The sequence below is a fragment of the Amyelois transitella genome, chromosome 2, assembly GCF_032362555.1.
Source record: "Amyelois transitella isolate CPQ chromosome 2, ilAmyTran1.1, whole genome shotgun sequence".
Taxonomy (NCBI): domain Eukaryota; kingdom Metazoa; phylum Arthropoda; class Insecta; order Lepidoptera; family Pyralidae; genus Amyelois; species Amyelois transitella.
Window position 1 is genome coordinate 1,394,667 of NC_083505.1, and position 20,334 is coordinate 1,415,000.

General features: G+C 43.0%; 2 protein-coding genes across 3 annotated transcripts in view; one reads left to right on the forward strand and one right to left on the reverse strand.

Annotated features, from left to right (window-relative positions):
• LOC106136883 (prolactin regulatory element-binding protein) overlaps positions 1-20,334 on the forward strand; it is a 199,624-nt gene that overhangs the window by 108,927 nt on the left and 70,363 nt on the right. The window lies entirely within an intron of this gene.
• Positions 1-20,334, reverse strand: part of LOC106136872 (dedicator of cytokinesis protein 7) — a 44,936-nt gene that overhangs the window by 8,260 nt on the left and 16,342 nt on the right. The window contains exons 18-32 of the mRNA XM_013337535.2: positions 19,886-19,985; positions 17,082-17,231; positions 15,797-15,974; positions 14,872-15,098; positions 13,979-14,157; positions 13,010-13,089; positions 11,478-11,654; positions 9,748-9,874; positions 8,509-8,672; positions 8,007-8,141; positions 7,408-7,548; positions 5,213-5,371; positions 3,610-3,786; positions 2,168-2,341; positions 301-431 (exon numbers count right to left, since the gene is read on the reverse strand). Coding sequence (XP_013192989.1) covers positions 301-431; positions 2,168-2,341; positions 3,610-3,786; positions 5,213-5,371; positions 7,408-7,548; positions 8,007-8,141; positions 8,509-8,672; positions 9,748-9,874; positions 11,478-11,654; positions 13,010-13,089; positions 13,979-14,157; positions 14,872-15,098; positions 15,797-15,974; positions 17,082-17,231; positions 19,886-19,985 — 2,299 coding nt within the window. The remainder of the gene's footprint in view (positions 1-300; positions 432-2,167; positions 2,342-3,609; positions 3,787-5,212; positions 5,372-7,407; positions 7,549-8,006; positions 8,142-8,508; positions 8,673-9,747; positions 9,875-11,477; positions 11,655-13,009; positions 13,090-13,978; positions 14,158-14,871; positions 15,099-15,796; positions 15,975-17,081; positions 17,232-19,885; positions 19,986-20,334) is intronic.

Here is a 20,334-nt window from a genome sequence, read left to right on the forward strand (position 1 = left end):
CCGTATATTATATTTATAAAATCGCGCCTCTTTCCCGGAGGGGTAGGCAGAGACTACCTCTTTCCACTTGCCACGATCTCTGCATACCTATTTCCTTCGCTTCATCCACATTCATAACTCTCTTCATGCAAGCTCGGCGGTTTCGGGTACTTTGACCTGACCCTTTACCAGGACGTCCTTAATTTGATCAAGATACGTTCGTCTAGGTCTTCCCACTCCGACCTTTCCCTCCACACTCTCCTGTCATGTCACATGTTAAAAATTAATGTGAATTAAATGAGTATTAATTCATTCATTCACCTGTGAATGTTGGCGAGCTTCTTATAGTCCCGGTGTTGTTCGGCTATGGGAATGAGAACTTTGTACACCTCGTTAACTGTCTCGTACATGCCGGCCGTCATCAGCTCGCTGGCTGCATGCTCTAGGAGTGCCTGTAAAAATACATACATATTCTATACTATATCTAAGGGTCAGGTCAAAAGTACCCGAAACCGCCGAGCTGGCATGAAGAGAGTTATGAATGTGGATGAAGCGAAGGAAATATGCAGAGATCGTGGCAAGTGGAAAGAGGTAGTCTCTGCCAACCCTTTCGGGAAAGAGGCGTGATTTTATGTATGTATGTATGTATCTATACTATCTATCTATACTACTATTAGGTGCCGTGTGGCTCCCGGCACCAATACAAAAAAGAATAGGACCACTCCATCTCTTTCCCATGGATGTCGTAAAAGGCGATTAAGGGATAGGCTTTCAAACTTGGTATTCTTTTTTAGAGGCTATGGGCTAGCAACCTGTCACTAGTTGAATCTCAATTCTATCGTTAAGCCAAATAGCTGAACGTGGCCATTCAGTCTCAAGACTGTTGGCTCTGTCTACCCCGCAAGGGATATAGACGTGACCATATGTATGTATCTATACTAATATTATAAAGCTGAACAGTTTGTTTGTTTGTTTGAACGCGCTAATCTCAGAAACTACTGGTTCGAATTGAAAAATTCTTTTTGCATCAATAGACCATTTGTCGAGGAAGGCTTTAGGCTATATAACATCACGCTGCAACTATAAAGAGCAAAGAAATAATGGAAAATGTGAAAAAAAAAAACGGGTCAAATTTTATCATCCTTGAGGACTTCAATGATGGCCAAAATAACTATTCCACGCGGACGAAGTCGCGGGCACAGCTAGTTTTATGATAACTTCGTTTAAAAAAATATTTTTTTAAGAAGTTATCAGCACCCTGAAAGGAAAAGAACGTGTGAGAGGGTCACCTGCAGTTCATGATGAGTGAGGTGATGATTTAGCATCATCACCTCCGCACAGCTCTCGTCCAGCACGTTGTAAGTGGCTTTCTTCAGCTAGGCGGCACCTTTCCCCGCCAATAAAAATAAAAGATTGGACCACTCCATCTCTTTCCCATGGATGTCGTAAACGCGACTAAGGTATAGGCTTATTAACTTGAGATTCTTCTTTTAGGCGATGGGCTAGCAACCTGTCACTATTTGAATCTCAATTCTACGATCAAGCCAAAAAGCTGAACGTGACCTATCAGGTTTTCAAGACTGTTGGATCTGTCCACCCCGCCAGGGATATAGACGCGACCATATGTATCTATAAACCTGTCACTATTTGAATCTCAATTCTATCATTAAACCAAACATCTCAACGTGACCTATCACAGGTTTTCAAGACCGTCTGTTTTCAAGACCACATGCACGCAGATCGATGAGGAGTAGCCTCAGCCCCTGACCTGCAGCTCGTGATGCGTCAGATGGTGATGCAGCGTGTCGGCGCAGCTCTCGTCCAGCGCGTTGTGGGTGACCCGACTTTTTTTTTTACGACTTCCATGGGAAAAAAATGTGGAGTGGTCCCATTCTTTTTTGTATTGTTTCCAGGAACCACACGGCACTGTTTCAAGACCACATGCACGCAGACCGATGAGGAGTAGCCTGCCCCTGACCTGCAGCTCGTGATGCGTCAGATGGTGATGCAGCGTGTCGGCGCAGCTCTCGTCCAGCGCGTTGTGGGTGACCCGACTTTTTTTTTTACGACTTCCATGGGAAAAAAATGTGGAGTGGTCCCATTCTTTTTTGTATTGTTTCCAGGAACCACACGGCACTGTTTCAAGACCACATGCACGCAGACCGATGAGGAGTAGCCTGCCCCTGACCTGCAGCTCGTGATGCGTGAGATGGTGATGCAGCGTGTCCGCGCAGCTCTCGTCCAGCGCGTTGTGGGTGACCCGCTGCAGCAGCGCGGCGCCCCGGCCTCCGGCGCACAGCTGCTCGGCCACCAGCGCCGCCCCGTGGACCAGGCACATGCCGGCCTCCGCGTGGTTGGAGCGCTGCGGGAGTTGGGACTCCATTTATTTTTTTTTGGTGGTCAAGTGCAAATTTGTTTATACACACATAAAATGGCAGAGACTACCTCTTTCCACTTGCCACGATCTCTGCATATTTCCTTCGCTTCATCCACATTCATAACTCTCTTCGTGCAAGCTTTCAGGCGGTTTCGGGTATTTTTGACCAAATTTGTTTATCTATACTAATATTAATTAAATGTTATTTATGCACACGCCATACCGCTACAAAATTCATATCTCCTCTCATAGGTCTACTGGAAGAGATTTCTTTTGAAATAAATAGCACCTTTGTACTATAATAACTGTATAGAATGCTCCTGTATATAACATTGTGTACATAAATAAATAAATATTATAAAGCTGAAGAGTTTGTTTGTTTGAACGCGCTATTCTCAGGAACTATACTGGTTCGAATTGAAAAATTCTTTTTGTGTTTTGAATAGAACATTTATCGAGGAAGGCTTTAGGCTATATAACATCACGATGCAACTATAAGGAGCGAAGAAATAATGGAAAATGTGAAAACAAAAAACGGGGTAAAGAGGTAGGAGAGGTAGACAGAGCCAACAGTCTTGAAAAGACCGAATGGCCACGTTCAGCTATTTGGCTTAATGATAGAATTGAGATTCAAATAGTGACAGGTTGCTAGCCCATCGCCTAAAAAAGTATCCCAACTTTATAAGCCTATAGTAGGAAAGTGTTGAAATTACACATTTTTAAGTCAAGCGCAAATTAAAAGGGTCAGGTCAATAGTACCCGAAACCGCCGTTGCCTTGCATGAAGAGAGTTATGAATGAGAGTTATGGACGAAGCGATGGAAGTGTGCAGAGATCGTGGCAAGGTAGAAGGAGTGGACCCGGAGTGGTAGTCTCTGCCTACCACTCCGGGAAAGAGGCGTGATTTTATGTAATGTTTGTATGCAAATTTGTTAATTTAGCAGAAAAAAAAGTGCCGCGTGGTTCCCGGCACCAGTACAAAAAAAGAATAGGATCACTCCATCTCTTTCCCATGGATGTCGTAAAAGGCTACTAAGGGATAGATAGGCTTACAAACTTGGGATTCTCTTTTAGGCGATGGGCTAGCAACCTGTCACTATTTGAATCTCAATTCTACCATTAAGCCAAATAGCTGAACGTGGCCATTCAGTCCTTTCAAGACTGTTGGCTCTGTCTACCCCGTAAGGGATATAGACGTGACCATATGTATATATGTTGTATCCAATTTAGAAAATAAATCTATTCTATTCTTACTTCCATATGCTTCTGCGCCATATTGTTCAGCCACGTGAGTCTCAGATCGGGGCTGTGCTGGTACCCTCGGGCTATACGGTGCATCAGGTCCAGCAACATCTCGGGGTCCTCCTGGAACTCCTTCATCTTGACCGTGTCGGACAGGATCATGTGTAGATTGAACACTAAGTCTTTCACCTGGAAAGATGCCGTAGTTATTACTGGAGAAATAGAATCAAGCCGATGATGAAGTGAAACATAAAACTGTACATATATGTAATACTGGAATCACACGTTGCGTGTTAAAACATGTTGCATGTTAATATGAAATTTTATAACTTTTTCTTTCTAAAAAGAGCCGTGTGGTTTCCGGCACTTAAGAACAGGAACATTCCTCATCTTACTCATAGATTTCGTAAAAAGCGTAAGGGAAAGGCTAATAAATGTGAGATTTTTCTTGTAAGCGATGGACTAGCGACCTGTCACTATTTGAATCTCAGTTGCACCATTAAGCCATACAGCTGAACGTGGCCTTTCAGTCTTTTTAAGTCTGCTATATGTATGTTTTTCTAAAATGATAATTAAAGTTATCATTATTGTATAGAATTGGTAACATGTATGAAACTTTGTGCATACGTAGAGGTAGGTAGAGACGTATCATGATTTCGGTAAATAAAAAGTGTTGGATAAATATATATTTTTAACAGAGTTGAATTGGCTTAAACTAGATTCATTGGAACACAAACACAACACCCAGAACTGCATCCGAATATCTCTAAAAACTTACATAGGAGTAACAAGCAATAGCAGTTACAAATTGTGGAATTTAAAAGGTTTCAATAATGATTTAAAGTGACTCGTTCAGAAGGTCATTCGTTCGGGATGACAGACGGATTTGCAAACTTGCAGGGTAATATTTCATCGACAAAATTTTCTTACCAACATGATCGCCGACTGCTTTGTCGTGGACTTTGTAAAATAAACATCAAAATTTATTTTAAATATATTTTATTATAACTAGCGGCCCGCCCCGGCTTCGCACGGGTGGACATATTTTTGTGTTTTTTTTTTAAATAAACAAAGAGTAAAAACAAATTTATGCCTATGTCACTTTTGAAGGTCTATTCTATATCTGTGCCAAATTTTATCAAAATCGGACCAGTAGTTTTTGAGTTAATTCCACACAAACATACAAAAATACAAATCTTTCCTCTTTATTATTAGTGTGGATGTGGATAAATGTGGTATTTGTTGAAAGAATTTCCTTCGAATATACATTATGAAGTTTTTTTTCTTATAGTTTAATTGGTATCTTATTCCGCATATACGCGTATAGATTTGAATTGTTACATAATCTTGGTAATTATTTGACGATAATTTCGTTGACCTGTTTCCTGCAGTGGTAGTATCCCACATCTGAGCTTAGTGGTGGGGTTTGAACCCGGAACAGGTCATGATGAAACAATATCCTTGAGTTACCCCATAAATAACACAAGTAAATATTTTACGCGTTGTCTAAAGCGCGTTGTAGGTTTCTTCTTGAAGGTCTTGGCCGACGCTAATTACAAGGCTTTTCTTTCTAGTAAAAATATAGAAAAGTTAAAGGTAAGGTTTACAAACTTACCTGTTCCGGGAAGGTAGTCCCTTGTAGATCGGTATCATGTTCCGCGTAAACCAGTATAGTCTTCAGCGCCCGCCGCAGAGACTCCTCGCTGAAGGTGGTGGAAGTCCCCACGAGGGAAGACAGGGACATCGTCACTTGCATCTTTACGCGGCTGAAGTTCTGTCGGAATACATTACATGGAGTGTGAATGTGTTGTCCTAATAATTTCTTTTAGAAGACTGTAAAAGACTCACACCCAAGAGCTGGGTATTTATAAGATTGAAAGACCACGTTCGGCGGCGCTCGTGTTCTTAAACTTGTTGGATTTCTTTATGTTGGTGTTTAAGACCGGATAATTACCCTATACTGCTCTAACTACTAAGGGGATATAGATAATTAAAAACTATCCACCAGGAAACTGGTATAATGAGAAGCAAGAGACAAATTTACAAGGTTGGCACAGGAGCCGTATTAATAAGAGATTGTATATAAGAACTAGCTGTCCCGGCAAACGTTGTTTTGCCATATAAATAATTTTTAATTTCTAGTTAAAAAAATGTTAAGGGTGGGCAACCCTTATACTCTATAATAGATGTTGGCCAATTCGCAAACCTATTTTTAATATGATCACAAAATTTCATGAGAATCGGTCAAGCCGTTTTGGTGGATTACGGGAACGATATATATAAGATAATGGTCTACTAAAAGTGAAGATACAACGACAATGCGTCACTGAACATATTCAATGCAGTGCAGAAACGCAGTGCTGCCTGGAGCCTGTAAGACAGTGAGCGGCGGAGACTCACGTTGCCCAGCTGGTAGTGCTGCCGCATGAGCGCGTACAGCGTGGCGGCGGCGTGCTGCCTGGAGCCTGTAAGACAGTGAGCGGCGGAGACTCACGTTGCCCAGCTGGTAGTGCTGCCGCATGAGCGCGTACAGCGTGGCGGCGGCGTGCTGCCTGGAGCCTGTAAGACAGTGAGCGGCGGAGACTCACGTTGCCCAGCTGGTAGTGCTGCCGCATGAGCGCGTACAGCGTGGCGGCGGCGTGCTGCCTGGAGCCTGTAAGACAGTGAGCGGCGGAGACTCACGTTGCCCAGCTGGTAGTGCTGCCGCATGAGCGCGTACAGCGTGGCGGCGGCGTGCTGCCTGGAGCCTGTAAGACAGTGAGCGGCGGAGACTCACGTTGCCCAGCTGGTAGTGCTGCCGCATGAGCGCGTACAGCGTGGCGGCGGCGTGCTGCCTGGAGCCTGTAAGACAGTGAGCGGCGGAGACTCACGTTGCCCAGCTGGTAGTGCTGCCGCATGAGCGCGTACAGCGTGGCGGCGGCGTGCTGCCTGGAGCCTGTAAGACAGTGAGCGGCGGAGACTCACGTTGCCCAGCTGGTAGTGCTGCCGCATGAGCGCGTACAGCGTGGCGGCGGCGTGCTGCCTGGAGCCTGTAAGACAGTGAGCGGCGGAGACTCACGTTGCCCAGCTGGTAGTGCTGCCGCATGAGCGCGTACAGCGTGGCGGCGGCGTGCTGCCTGGAGCCTGTAAGACAGTGAGCGGCGGAGACTCACGTTGCCCAGCTGGTAGTGCTGCCGCATGAGCGCGTACAGCGTGGCGGCGGCGTGCTGCCTGGAGCCTGTAAGACAGTGAGCGGCGGAGACTCACGTTGCCCAGCTGGTAGTGCTGCCGCATGAGCGCGTACAGCGTGGCGGCGGCGTGCTGCCTGGAGCCTGTAAGACAGTGAGCGGCGGAGACTCACGTTGCCCAGCTGGTAGTGCTGCCGCATGAGCGCGTACAGCGTGGCGGCGGCGTGCTGCCTGGAGCCTGTAAGACAGTGAGCGGCGGAGACTCACGTTGCCCAGCTGGTAGTGCTGCCGCATGAGCGCGTACAGCGTGGCGGCGGCGTGCTGCCTGGAGCCTGTAAGACAGTGAGCGGCGGAGACTCACGTTGCCCAGCTGGTAGTGCTGCCGCATGAGCGCGTACAGCGTGGCGGCGGCGTGCTGCCTGGAGCCTGTAAGACAGTGAGCGGCGGAGACTCACGTTGCCCAGCTGGTAGTGCTGCCGCATGAGCGCGTACAGCGTGGCGGCGGCGTGCTGCCTGGAGCCTGTAAGACAGTGAGCGGCGGAGACTCACGTTGCCCAGCTGGTAGTGCTGCCGCATGAGCGCGTACAGCGTGGCGGCGGCGTGCTGCCTGGAGCCTGTAAGACAGTGAGCGGCGGAGACTCACGTTGCCCAGCTGGTAGTGCTGCCGCATGAGCGCGTACAGCGTGGCGGCGGCGTGCGCGCGCGCGGGCGGCGCGGGCGCGGCGCAGTGCCGCAGCAGCACGCGGCACGTGCCCGACTCCTCGCCGCAGCACGACCAGCCCAGCTGCACCACACCGGGGATTGATAAATAAATATATACAGGACAAATTACACTGATCGAGTTAGCCTCGAAGTAAGTTCGAGACTTGTGTTACGAGTGTGAGGTGTGTGTATATCTAATTATACCTTAACATCTATCTATAAATAATAAAGGTGTTAAACGCGCATGTGACGTACCTGTATTTTATATCGGGCGTTTAATATTCGATTATTTATAAATAGTAGAATGCAAGGAAAAAAGTTTAAAATAAGGCAAAGTCTTTTAACACAATAATATCTTTTTGTGCTGTGCAAAACACTTAATATGTTATCATATATCTTTCTTTTGCCATACAAAAGTACAAACACTTGTCTCTCTTCATTTTTACAGGTTTTAGGTATTAGTACTCAGACTAGGTACCTCAATTAGGAGTTCACGACAAATTTCAGGCCAAAGAGACAACTTAAAATACCAACGAGTACCTTGGCGATGAGCGCGCGAACACTCGCGAACATGTGCTGCAACACTACCGTGCTCTGGTTGCGTTGTAACGCGCGTAATATCACTTGCAACGCGGCGGTACACACGCTTTGTCCGCAGTCCAGATTACTGCATGTCTGAAATTCAATATAGGTATTAGGTAGAAATAGGTTCCTACATGTAAGTAATAGCTCTATTTATAAACAGCTTACGAAAGATATTTTCAAATAAATCACACTGCCAAAATAAGAATCGATACTTTGAAAAAGAATTGAAGAGTAAAGAAGTGAAGTTTAGTGATGATCTTGTTGCAATCCAAGATATAGCTTCAACGCAGTTACCCCAAAAATTTCCACTTCTCTTTCGCGGTTTTAAAATAAGTCTCAGGTATACCTATCGCAAATACTTCTTGCCTTGAGCAGCCACCAGAAGGGTATTGGCACCCAATCAAAAAAAGAGCCTGGTTTTAAAGAATTCAAAATTAATAATGAGTTATAAAAGTACCTGTACAATAGTCTCCAAAGCGTGCAACAAGGTCAACGACACTTCAGCGGCGAGCGAAGCGGACAGATCGGGCGCTCCGCTCGCTTGCTGCGAGACCGGCTCCCGCCCGCGGCTCCACTCACCTTTCCGCCATCGCTCGCGCTTGCAGCCTGCAGTAGACCCCGCTGAAGTCACGAGGCACGTCAGGGGCATGCGGGGATAGGGAGCAGAACATGCAAAACTACTATTGCGAGACTGGACTCCAACATTGATGTAAAAATGTGGATTGGGGCGAGAAAATGGGGGTGAGAAACTAACATAGTTTGAGACTTCGACTGACTTCGCAAGATGGAATTTACAGTGACTATCGTATTGGTGGTCAGTGTAGATATTTGACATTGACAGATATGTGATCGAAAAAGATGATTTGATAGGGTAATAAAAGTCTATATGTATTCCTACGAGACTCACTACCGCCCACTAACTGCGAGGCTAGACTAGTAGAAAGTGTGGATTTTATACGTTAAGGGGTGAGAAACATTGTTGATTCTACGACTAACTTTGCAAAATGTGAATTATGGTTAATTCGTATACAAAAAAATTGCGCAATATCGCGAGACGGAGAGAGAGATAGTTTAGGACGCGAATTCTTGATGTCTTACGGTGAGAAACAATCATTTATTGAGGTTCTACTACTTTTGCAAGAGGGAACTGTGACCATTTTCGTGTAAAACGTAAGTTATAGACTTTATGGGGAAGGAAACCATTGACTTGACACAAAAAAAAAACAATTTTGAAGGGCAAAGAAAATATCTACAGGTTTGAAAACGCCTAAGGTATTACAGCTTGCTTTTGTAAAAGACGTAAAGGTTGTGCTAAACACTAAGGTCGGCCGTGTGCCTTTTTATTTACTTATATTATTTTATACTTAATTAAGGGAAATAATCAGTATTTTTTTTTTAATTAAGAAACTATTATTATACTTAATCACAGCACGGTCCGCCTTTAATTGACCATCCAAACTCATCGCTTAACGACGAACGAACCATTGAGTTTATAAGCATGAAAGTGACACTTTACATGCTGTAAAAAGATTTCGCATAGTTAATATAGCATGACTAATTTTAGCCTCTGAGGTCTTAAACCCATATTCTAACTAAGGTACCGTCTCTTCGACGTCCATATGAAGACCGAAAACACATTTTCAATATCACAATAAATTATAATGTCAAGTTTAGAAGTAGACTAGTATAATCCTACCTTTTCTCCTCATGATGAAGTCGGACCTGGCTGACCCTTGTCCCAGGATAACGTCCTCCAGCTTGGCCTTGATATCGGTCGTCTTGCGCACGTTCTGCTGGGCACACTTCATGATTTCTTTCCGGCCCTGTTGAGAGACAAATTAGATTAGATTAGAGACATGAAAGAGGGTACTTTTTCAGGGAAGCCTTACATACATAAAATCACACCTCTTACCCAGGTTGGGTTAAAGCAGAGACTAAATGTTTTAACTTGCTACGATTTCTGCATACTTCTTTCGCATCATCCTAGTTCTTAAATCTCTTCATGCAAGCTCGTCGGCAGCATATTATTACACTTTTGACATAAATTATTATCAATTTATCGACCCTATCTTTATCTTCCTTTCTCATCATTTTTGGATTTCAAACCATACCTTATACTATTTGCACTGGAAACACAGGTTTAACGAAGTGGCAGTAAATTGTTATTAGCCCTTTCTTTCTTTATCTTTCTTCTTCCTGGCTTTAGTCCCGCTTGCATCCTCACCTCTTTGGAGAGGAGCCCGGGGTATGCTTTTGACCATGGATCCTGGATTGGGTGAGTCAGGTTTTAACATGAAGCGACTCCCGTCTGACCTCCGCAACCTTTGCAGGAGAACCTAACCCGAATTGGATCCATTTTTACACATCCAGCTGCCCGAAGGTGTGTTGTAGGTAGGTACATCAAAGGAATGTAACAAGAGCTTATTAAAAATATAAATTAAATATTATATTTCTGTCGACATGTAACAAAGACAATTCTTGGAATTTAACAAATAACAGAGTATTATCGAATTAGATGTAAGCAGACACCATGTAGTACCTACATCCCCCTCCAGGTAAATCAATTTAGTATATAAGAAAATTATCAATCAAATAAACGTTAGTTTTTACTCGACCGTGATTGTTTCATTAATTGCCCGTTCCCAACATCATATGGCGACCCTCCTGTTACATTCTTTTAAAATACCTACTTACTACAGGTGCAGGTTTTCTCACCATATTTTCCCTCACCGTAAAAGCATCGGTTAGTATACAAACTAATATACACAACTTTGAATCTATCTTGTACCACGATGTCCGATCATTTCTTGTATTTCCACGATGATTACACATGCTACCGCTTCTTCTGCACTGACGCCTTGGAAGCGGCAGTAAACTTAGTTTTAAGTAATTTATTTGACGTCAACCAATGTTATTCAACCATACGTTTTGCCAATTATCAAGTGATATGAAGTATCCTATAATAATGAATAAAAATTTTGAACATACATACATACATATCATCACGTCTATATCCCTTACGGGGTAGACAGAAACAACAGTCTTGAAAATACTGAAAGGCCACGTTCAGCTATTTGGCTTAATGATAGAATTGAGATTCAAATAGTGACAGGTTGCTAGCCTGTCGCCTAAAAAAAGAATCCTAAGTTTATAAACCTATCCCTTAGTCGCCTTTTACGACATCCATGGGAAAGAGATGGAGTAACCCTATTCTTTTTTGTATTGGTGTCGGGAACCACAAGGCACCGAAGATCCGTTCAGTGGTTTACCTAAGTATGTAAGCCTATCCCTTAGTCGCCTTTCACGACATCCATGGGAAATAGATGGAGTGGAGTAGAATCCTATTCTTTTTTTGGTATTGGTGCCACCACGGGAACCGCACGGCACACGGCAATAAAATTTAGAATTTCGAATTTGAATAGGTACCTTATACTCCTGGCACTTGAAGCACAGGTCGATGAGCGCCAGCAGCGCGCGCAGCCGCGCCGGCGGCAGCTCGGCCGCGCACGCCGCCAGCGCGCCGCGCTCCGTCCACTTCAGCACCCACACCAGGCACATGAGCAGGTTGCGGCTGGTTTCGCTGTTGAAAGGGGCTCGGCCGCTCTGGGGAAAGGCAAAAAAAAAAAAATTTTTAAGTAATTTCTAGTTTTAAATGTTAAGCGTGGAAAACTCTTATCACTAAGGGGTATGAAAAATTGATGTTGGCCGATTCTCAGTACGAGAAACATACAAACATACTAGCTGTCCCGGCAAACGTTGTTTTGCCATATAAATAATTTTAAATTTTTACTTAAAAAAAAATGTTAAGAGTGGACAACTCTTATCACTAAGGGGTATGAAAAATAGATGTTGGCCGATTCTCAGTACGAGAAACATACAAACATACTAGCTGTCCCGGCAAACTTTGTTTTGCCATATAAATAATTTTAAATTTTTATTTAAAAAAAAAATGTTAAGCGTGGACAACTCTTATTACTAAGGGGTATCAAAAAAATTGATGTTGGCCGATTCTCAGTACGAGAAACATACAAACATACTAGCTGTCCCGGCAAACGTTGTTTTGCCATATATATAATTTTAAATTTTTATTTAAAAAAAAAATGTTAAGAGTGGACAACTCTTATCACTAAGGGGTATGAAAAATTGATGTTGGCCGATTCTCAGTACGGGAACGAACATTGTGACACGAGAATTTTAGGTATATATAAAATAACCACGTTCAGCTGAATGGTTTAATGATGGAATTGAGATGAATATAGCGACAAGTTGCTAGCCCATCGCCTTAGAGAAGGCGCCTATATTTTATTTTATTTCGTCAACATGTAAAACGGAATGGAATAAATGTTTTAGTATGGAATATTGAGTTATGATTTAACCATTGTAACTCATAGCCTGTTTTTTAAAAATATTCTGATTTTCCTTTTTATCTTGGTGCAAAAAAGAGCTCTTCTATGTATGTCATAAACTTGGGATTCTTCTTTAAGGCGATGGTCTAGCAATCTGTCACTATTTGAATTTCTATTTTATCTTTGAGGTGAACGTGACCTAACAGTCTTTCAAGACTGCTGGCTCTGCCTACTCCGAAAGGCATATAAATGTGATAATATGTATGTATGTCAAGAGCAAAAGAGAACGAGCTTATTGTCTCTCTCATCATCAAAGCGTTACTTAGGCATGGTGAGTGTGGCGACATCTCTACGCCACTCGTCACAACATCCAACCAAACAACTACTGTCAATTATCGTGAAGAAATCGACGCGCTCAACCAATAGCAGCGAAGAATCTAAATCGCGATTTCAAAGATTTCATGGATTGGAGCATAAAAACAATTTCCGACACAACATCGTCTGTCGCGCGGTTCCCCAGACTTAACACCTAGCCTGGCGGAAGATCTTCCCTTTGGTGGCGGTCGAGCCAAATCATCGCTCCCGCTACAGTGAGAAAGGTATTAAAATTACCTGCTTGAATTCTCCATCGGGCGATGGTGCCGAATACAAATTACCGAACTGGCCTAGATCGCTGTCGAGTTGAAGAACGTCTGAAACAAAATAATGATTATACAATTATACATACAATGTACCTTGATCAAATTAAGGACGTCTTGGCGAAAGATCAGGTCAAGAACTTGCATGAAGAGAGTTATGAATGTGGATGTAGCGAAAGAAGTACGCAGAGATAGTGGCAAGTGTAACTATTGGCTGTTTGGTCGACTTTGCGTGATCCCTGCTGCTATTGGCTGTTGACGTGTGACGTAGAGATGCCGCTCTATAGATAACCTATCCAATGAGTGCCACGGTATAACTGCTGCAGCGCGTCCATAACGGCTCCCAAAATAGGAAGTTAAGTTTGCGCTGCTATTGGTCGACGTCCCTTGTATATCTGCTGCTATTGGCTGTTGACATGTGACGTAGAGATGCCGCCCTGTAGATTACCTTTCCCGTGAGTGCCGCGGTACAACTGCTGCAGCGCGTCCACAACGGCGCCCAGTATAGGAAGTTAAGTTTGCGCTGCTATTGGTCGACGTCCCTTGGATCTCTGCTGCTATTGGCTGTTGACGTGTGACGTAGAGATGCCGCCCTGTAGATTACCTTTCCCGTGAGTGCCGCGGTACAACTGCTGCAGCGCGTCCACAACGGCGCCCAGTATAGGAAGTTAAGTTTGCGCTGCTATTGGTCGACGTCCCTTGTATCTCTGCTGCTATTGGCAGTTGACGTGTGACGTAGAGATGCCGCCCTGTAGATTACCTATCCCATGAGTGCCACGGTACAACTACGTCCATAACAGCGCCCAATATAGGAAGTTAGAAAGCCGCCAGTCTCGTATTGTAGCTTCATTTAGAGTTTGCGCTGCTATTGGTCGACGTCCCTTGTATCCCTGCTGCTATTGGCTGTTGACGTGTGACGTAGAGATGCCGCCCTAAAGATTACCTTTCCCGTGAGTGCCGCGGTACAACTGCTGCAGCGCGTCCATCACGGCGCCCAGTATCGGCAGGTAGAGAGCGGCCAGTCTCGCGCGGACCTCCGGCCGCGACAGACGTGTGTCCGCGTCGTGCGCTGATAGCAACGCGGCCACGCTGTTTACAGCCGCGCCTTGTAGCACTGGGCTCCTGTGATAAATGTTCATGTTAATTGTCGAAACGGCGAAAGGAAAAGACGAAAAAACATTGCGACCGGTTTGGGGTTTTACGGACATTTATGCGGAATATCGGATTGCGTGAAATGTGTATTATATGGTGGACGCGCCTTTCTTAATATTGCATAGTTAAAACAATCTAATGAAAGATAAGTGATTCTCTTGGAAATAGAAATAGATTAAAAGTACTTACTGCATCCCAAAAGCGGGATTGGTCACTTCAGATATCTTTGATAAGTTAATAAAATTAAAAATAAACAAGCCACTCACATCCTCGAATCACGTGCTCCGTCTTAACAATAATATATCAAATCAAAATGCATTATGAAATCACTAACTATAGCTCCAAAGCGTTGGTCAGTTCAGTAAACAAGTAACCCGCCAAGTAGTGCCTTGAACGGAACTCAACTGATGCTGGACGGCTGATACGCTGGACTGGGCAGATCACCAGAGAGTGACCAGATTGTGCCGGAGACACAGTCCAAATAGATTAAAAATACTTAGTACCTACTTATTGTTTATGGAGAGAATTGTTTATCAGCTCAGCCATCTTTTCTTTTTCAAAAGGCAATAAAATTAAAAATAAATAAGTTATTATCTTCCTCGGACGACCTCCTCTATCATTACGACAATTACTTTCAAAAATACATGAAACCAAAGCTGATTAAAATGGATTATAAACACTCACTGCAGCTCCAAAGCGTTGGTCAGCTCAGTTAGCAAGAGCCCCGCCATGTAGTGCCTTGAACGGAACTCGTGGCTCAACTGATGCTGGACGGCTGATACACTGGACTGGGACGCCAGGGAATGAGAAGATGGCGCCGGGGAGACAGTCCCGGGACCGCTGCTGGGAGCCGGCGGCAGATTAAGGGACACGTAGTGTTCGTGGGAGCAGATTATGCGAAGGAACGCGAGCTGAGGAAGAAAAATGGTTATAAGTTGAAATCATAGACATAAAATATAGTTGATCTGATGATGAAATGTGATTAAACCAATATAAAATACTGCCGTGTAGTTGGCTACAAAAGAAAAGTATATGGTAACGATACGAAGATATAAGTGCCGTGTGGTTCCCGGCACCAATAAAAAAAAGAATAGGACCATTCCATCTCTTTCCAAGGGATGTCAATACAAAAATACGACTAAGTAAGGCTTGTAAACTTGGGATTCTTCTTTTACACGATGAGCAGCCTGTCACTATTTGGATCTCAATTCGAACACTGAGCAAAACAGCTGAACGTGGCCTTAAGATATCAAGATAGTCGGCTCTATCCACCCAGCAAGGGATGTTCACGTGACTATATATATATATATATATATGTGATGGTGAAATTCCATTTACATACATACATATCGTCACGTCTATATCCCTTGCGGGGTAGACAGAGCCAACAGTCTTGAAAAGACTGAATGGCCACGTTCAGCTTAATGATAGAATTGAGATTCAAATAGTGACAGGTAACTAGCCCATCGCCTAAAAAAGAATCCCAAGTTTGTAAGCCTATCCCTTAGTCGCCTTTTACGACATCCATGGGAAAGAGATGGAGCGGTCCTATTCTTTTTTGTATTGGTGCCGGGAACCACACGGCACTTTCAAATTCCATTTAGCGTACCTTATAGTGAACAAGCGGTACCGCATCAGGCAGCGATGCGATCTTGGCCGACATCTGCTTGTAGTAACTCCGTATCAAGTTGAACACGTATCCGCGGTCCATTACGCTCAGCAGATCGAACAGGAAGAACGCTAAACTGTTGTTCAGGCTTTGCGTTAGCCGGCTGTTCTTGCCGTATCTGTAATGGGTAAATTTTGTAGAATAAAGTATGAATGGTTTTGTGATTTCGAATGATGTTATGTAGGTACATTAGTTTGAATACTAATTGATGCCGTGTGGTTCCCGGCACCAGTACAAACAGAATATGACCACTCCATCTCTTTCCCATGGATGTCGTACAAGGCGACTAAGGGATAGGCTTACAAACCTGGGATTCTTTTTTTAGGCGATGGGCTAGCAACCTGTCACTATTTGAATCTCAATTCCATCATTAAGCCAAATAGCTGAGCGTGGCCTATCAGTCTTTTCAAGACTGTTGGCTCTGTCTACCCCACAAGGGATATAGACGTGATCATATGTATGTATGTTCTAATTGATGCTCTTACGGCGAGGGAAAAACATCGTGAGGAAACCATCACATTCAGTGTTAGATGTGTAACCATGGATCCAATACGGGTAAGGATTACCTGCAAAGGTTGCGGAGGTCAGATGGGAGTCGCTTCGTGTAAAAACCTGTTTAATTAACCCAATCTAGTATCTATGGTCAAAGGCATACCCCGGGCTCATCTGCAGAGTGGTGTTGATGCAATCGGGACGGGAAGCCAGAGGAAGAAGCATGTTTCGTAGAAAGTGAAAGCCCCTTTGTGCATACAAATCAAAACCAAAAGCCCATCTGGCGACTCATTCACGAAAGTAAAAAAAAAATTGTAAAATTGATTGTCGTAAGAAATCGCATCGATAACTTATTATAACAACACTATATAAATCAAATCAAATCTATCTTGATCAAATTAAGGACGTCCTGGTAAAGGGTCAGGTCAAGAGTACCCGAAACCGCCGAGCTTGCACGAAGAGAGTTATGAATGTGGATGAAGCGAAGGAAGTATGCAGAGATCGTGGCAAGTGGAAAGAGGTAGTCTCTGCCTAACGTGAAAAAGAGGCGTGATTGTATGTATGTATGTATGTATGTAAGAGCTGTCAAAATTAAAATAAATTATCGCACAAGGTACAGCGCGGATGGTCGGATGGTCAGATGATGGGATTTGATAACAAAAAAAATGGATAAGTAACTAGAAAGATGGGAGGTTCTTTCAACATTCGGACTTAGGTGGTCAAAAATAAATACCTAGAAATGATCTCCGAAGTGACATTGTTGACAAGTGTGGTCAAATCATCCGTGAACTGCTCCGGGAAGCGAGCCTTCCTCGGCGCTTCGTGGGCGCCGCTCCAGTATAGATATTCCACCATAGACTTCACCATCAGCTCGAACAGGGCCCTGGAACATGCCATATTATTAACATACATACCGTCACGTCTATATCCCCTGCGGGGTAGACAGAGCTAACAGTCTTGAAAAGACTGAATGGCCACGCTCAGCTATTTGGCTTAATGATAGAATTGAGATTCAAATAGTGACAGGTTGCTAGTCTGTCGCCTAAAAGAAGAATCCCAAGTTTGTTAGCCTATCCCTTAGTCGCCGTTTACGACATCCATGGGAAAGAGATGGAGTGGTCCTATTCTTTTTTGTATTAGTGCCGGGAACCAATATACAAATCTATATTTTTAGTGTTAATATCGCTTAAAGTAATCGGAATTTTACACTACATCTCCACGTACTCCATATTATTTAAAAACTACGAATCCTGTGTCTTAAAATAAGATTATTTATTGTCTCTATACGCTTTATTTACTAAACCGAACATTTTGAAATTTTGCGTATGTATAATTATTATGAGTCTAGAGAAGAACATAGGGTATTTTTTATATCGGTAAAATCTACAGTTTCCGTGGGATTTGCGAAAAAAACCTGTATTCTTTTGTCGGTGTATTTCATGAACGCCAAAGTTCACAAGGCGGCGCATAATATTTTCTGAAAAAACTATTGAAAATAATGGTTTTATTCAAGATGCAAGAGTAACTGAATGCCTTCCGGAAACTAAAATAAATACTACTCTGTCAAGAAAGTAGCAGGAAAAGATCAATAATACACAAACTGTTTGTTATTCATCCAAATTTATTTTATCACCTTCAAAATATGCTCCTTTAGAAACGATACACTTACGCCAACGAATAATCCAATCATCAAAACATTTTTTAAACGCTGTTTCCGGAATTGAGGTCAGTTCTCGCCGCGAATTCTCTTTTATGTCTTCTACCGATTGAAAACGGGTGCCACGAAGTGGTAATTTGAGTTTAGGAAAAAGAAAAAAGTCGGCTGGAGCCATATCTGGTGAATATGGTGGTTGCTCGATGGTATTTGTTGAGTGTTTGGTTAAAAATTCGTTCACAATGATGGCCTTGTGCGAAGGTGCATTATCATGATGCAAAATCCAAGAATTTTCTTTCCACAAATCTGGCCTTTTTCGTCGGATTTGCTCTCTTAAACGCCGCATAACACTCAAATAATATTCCTTATTTACCGTTTGACCTTCCGGCAAGAATTCCGAGTGCACAACACCGCGATAGTCAAAGAAAACAGTCAACATGACTTTGACTTTTGAACGACTTTGGCGTGGTTTTTTCGGTTTCGGTTCAGTTGGAAGGCGCCACTCCGAAGCTTGTTGACTAGTTTGCATGTCAAACTCGTAAACCCACGTCTCGTCACCAGTAACAATGCGTTTCATGAATGTTGGGTCGGAATTGACTCGTTCTAGCATGTCCTCAGCGACTCTCATGCGATTGAGTTTTTGAAAAAAATTTAGGTCTTTTGGGACTAGCCGAGCGGCAACATGTTTCATACCCAAATTATTAGTTAAAATGGTACGGATCGACTCGTGAGATACAGAAAGTTCGGTGGCTATCTCTCTCAAAGTTGAATGAGGATTTTCAGTCACTATTTCCTTCACTTATGCGATGTTAACTTCAGTTGCAGACGTTGATGGCCTACCAGAGCGAGGCAAATCTTCCATCACATCTCGACCGCTTTTGAACGCTTTGTACCACTCATAAGCACGAGTTTTTGATAAAGTCGATTCACCGTAAGCCTTCTGTAACATTTTCAGTGACTCCGAACACAATATTCCATTGGCAATGCAAAATTTAAGACAAACTCTTTGTTCGATGTTTTTATCCATTATGAAATTAGCAATACACACTAGATATGATATAACTAAAAATAGCACTGTATTTAATGTAAACAACAGATGCAACTCAAACTCCGCGCCAAAATAAAAAACAGTTGTGCCAATCTAACAACAACAAAAAAAACAAAAATTTGAATTTGGAACCATAAATAAATAATCCATTCCCGATACTTTTCTGACTGAATGTATATACGGGACAAATTACACAGATTGAGTTAGCCTCGAAGTAAGTTCGAGGCTTGTGTTACGAGATACATTTTACTCATCGAAACTACATATCCAGACAATATTTTAATTACACTTTTGTTTGTCTGTGAAAACCTGTAAGTGGCATAAGTTCATACTATGACGTCCACGATGTAGATTTAATACATCTATATTTGTAAATTGACGTCCGATGAAAACGCTGCAGTGTAGTTTGCTCCGCCGCTTCTTCTACAAATGCGCTTTGGAAGCGGTAGTAGTTATAAATAGATTTAAGTGATGTGACGTCAATAAGTGATTCCTTGTATCTAATTTTGAAAATAAATCTATTCTATTCTATGAGTGCCGTGTGGTTCCCGGCACCAATACAAAAAAGAATAGGACTACTCCATCTCTTTCCCATGGATGTCGTAAAAGGCGACTAAGGGATGGGCATATAAAATTGCGATCCTTTTTTTAGACTAGCAACCTGTCACTATTTGGATCTCAATTCCATCATTAACCCGAGCAGCTGAACATGGCCATTCAGTCTTTTCAGGACTATTGGCTCTGTCTACCCCGTAAGGGATATAGACGTGACTATATGTATGTATGTATATCTATTCTATGATATAATCTTCGTAAAAATGTAATGAAATGTTACCAAGAATTGTGCATAGCCAGATCTCTGGTAGCCCCGCTTGCCACCACCCACTGCAGAGCCAACTCCTCGTGCAATATCTTGCAGGAACTGTCGGTCAGAACTGAGAACAAATCAATTGAATTAAATGCTATTAGCTCTCTCTCTATATGAGTTAGGTTCCCTTACTAAAATTGCTGAGTTCAGACTGGATTTGCTTCGTGTAAAAACCTGACTCATTCAATCCAAGGGTCCTAAAAGTAAGTCAAGCATCTAGTTCGCCTTTGTACCATATCAGTCTGTTTTGTGCTGTTTTGTATTTTTTACTCTTATGGTGCAATAAAGAGTTTTATCTACATACATACATACATACATATGATCACGTCTATATCCCTTACGGGGTAGACATAGCCAACAGTCTTGAAAAGACTGATAGGCCACGTTCAGCTGTTTGGCTTAATGATAGAATTGAG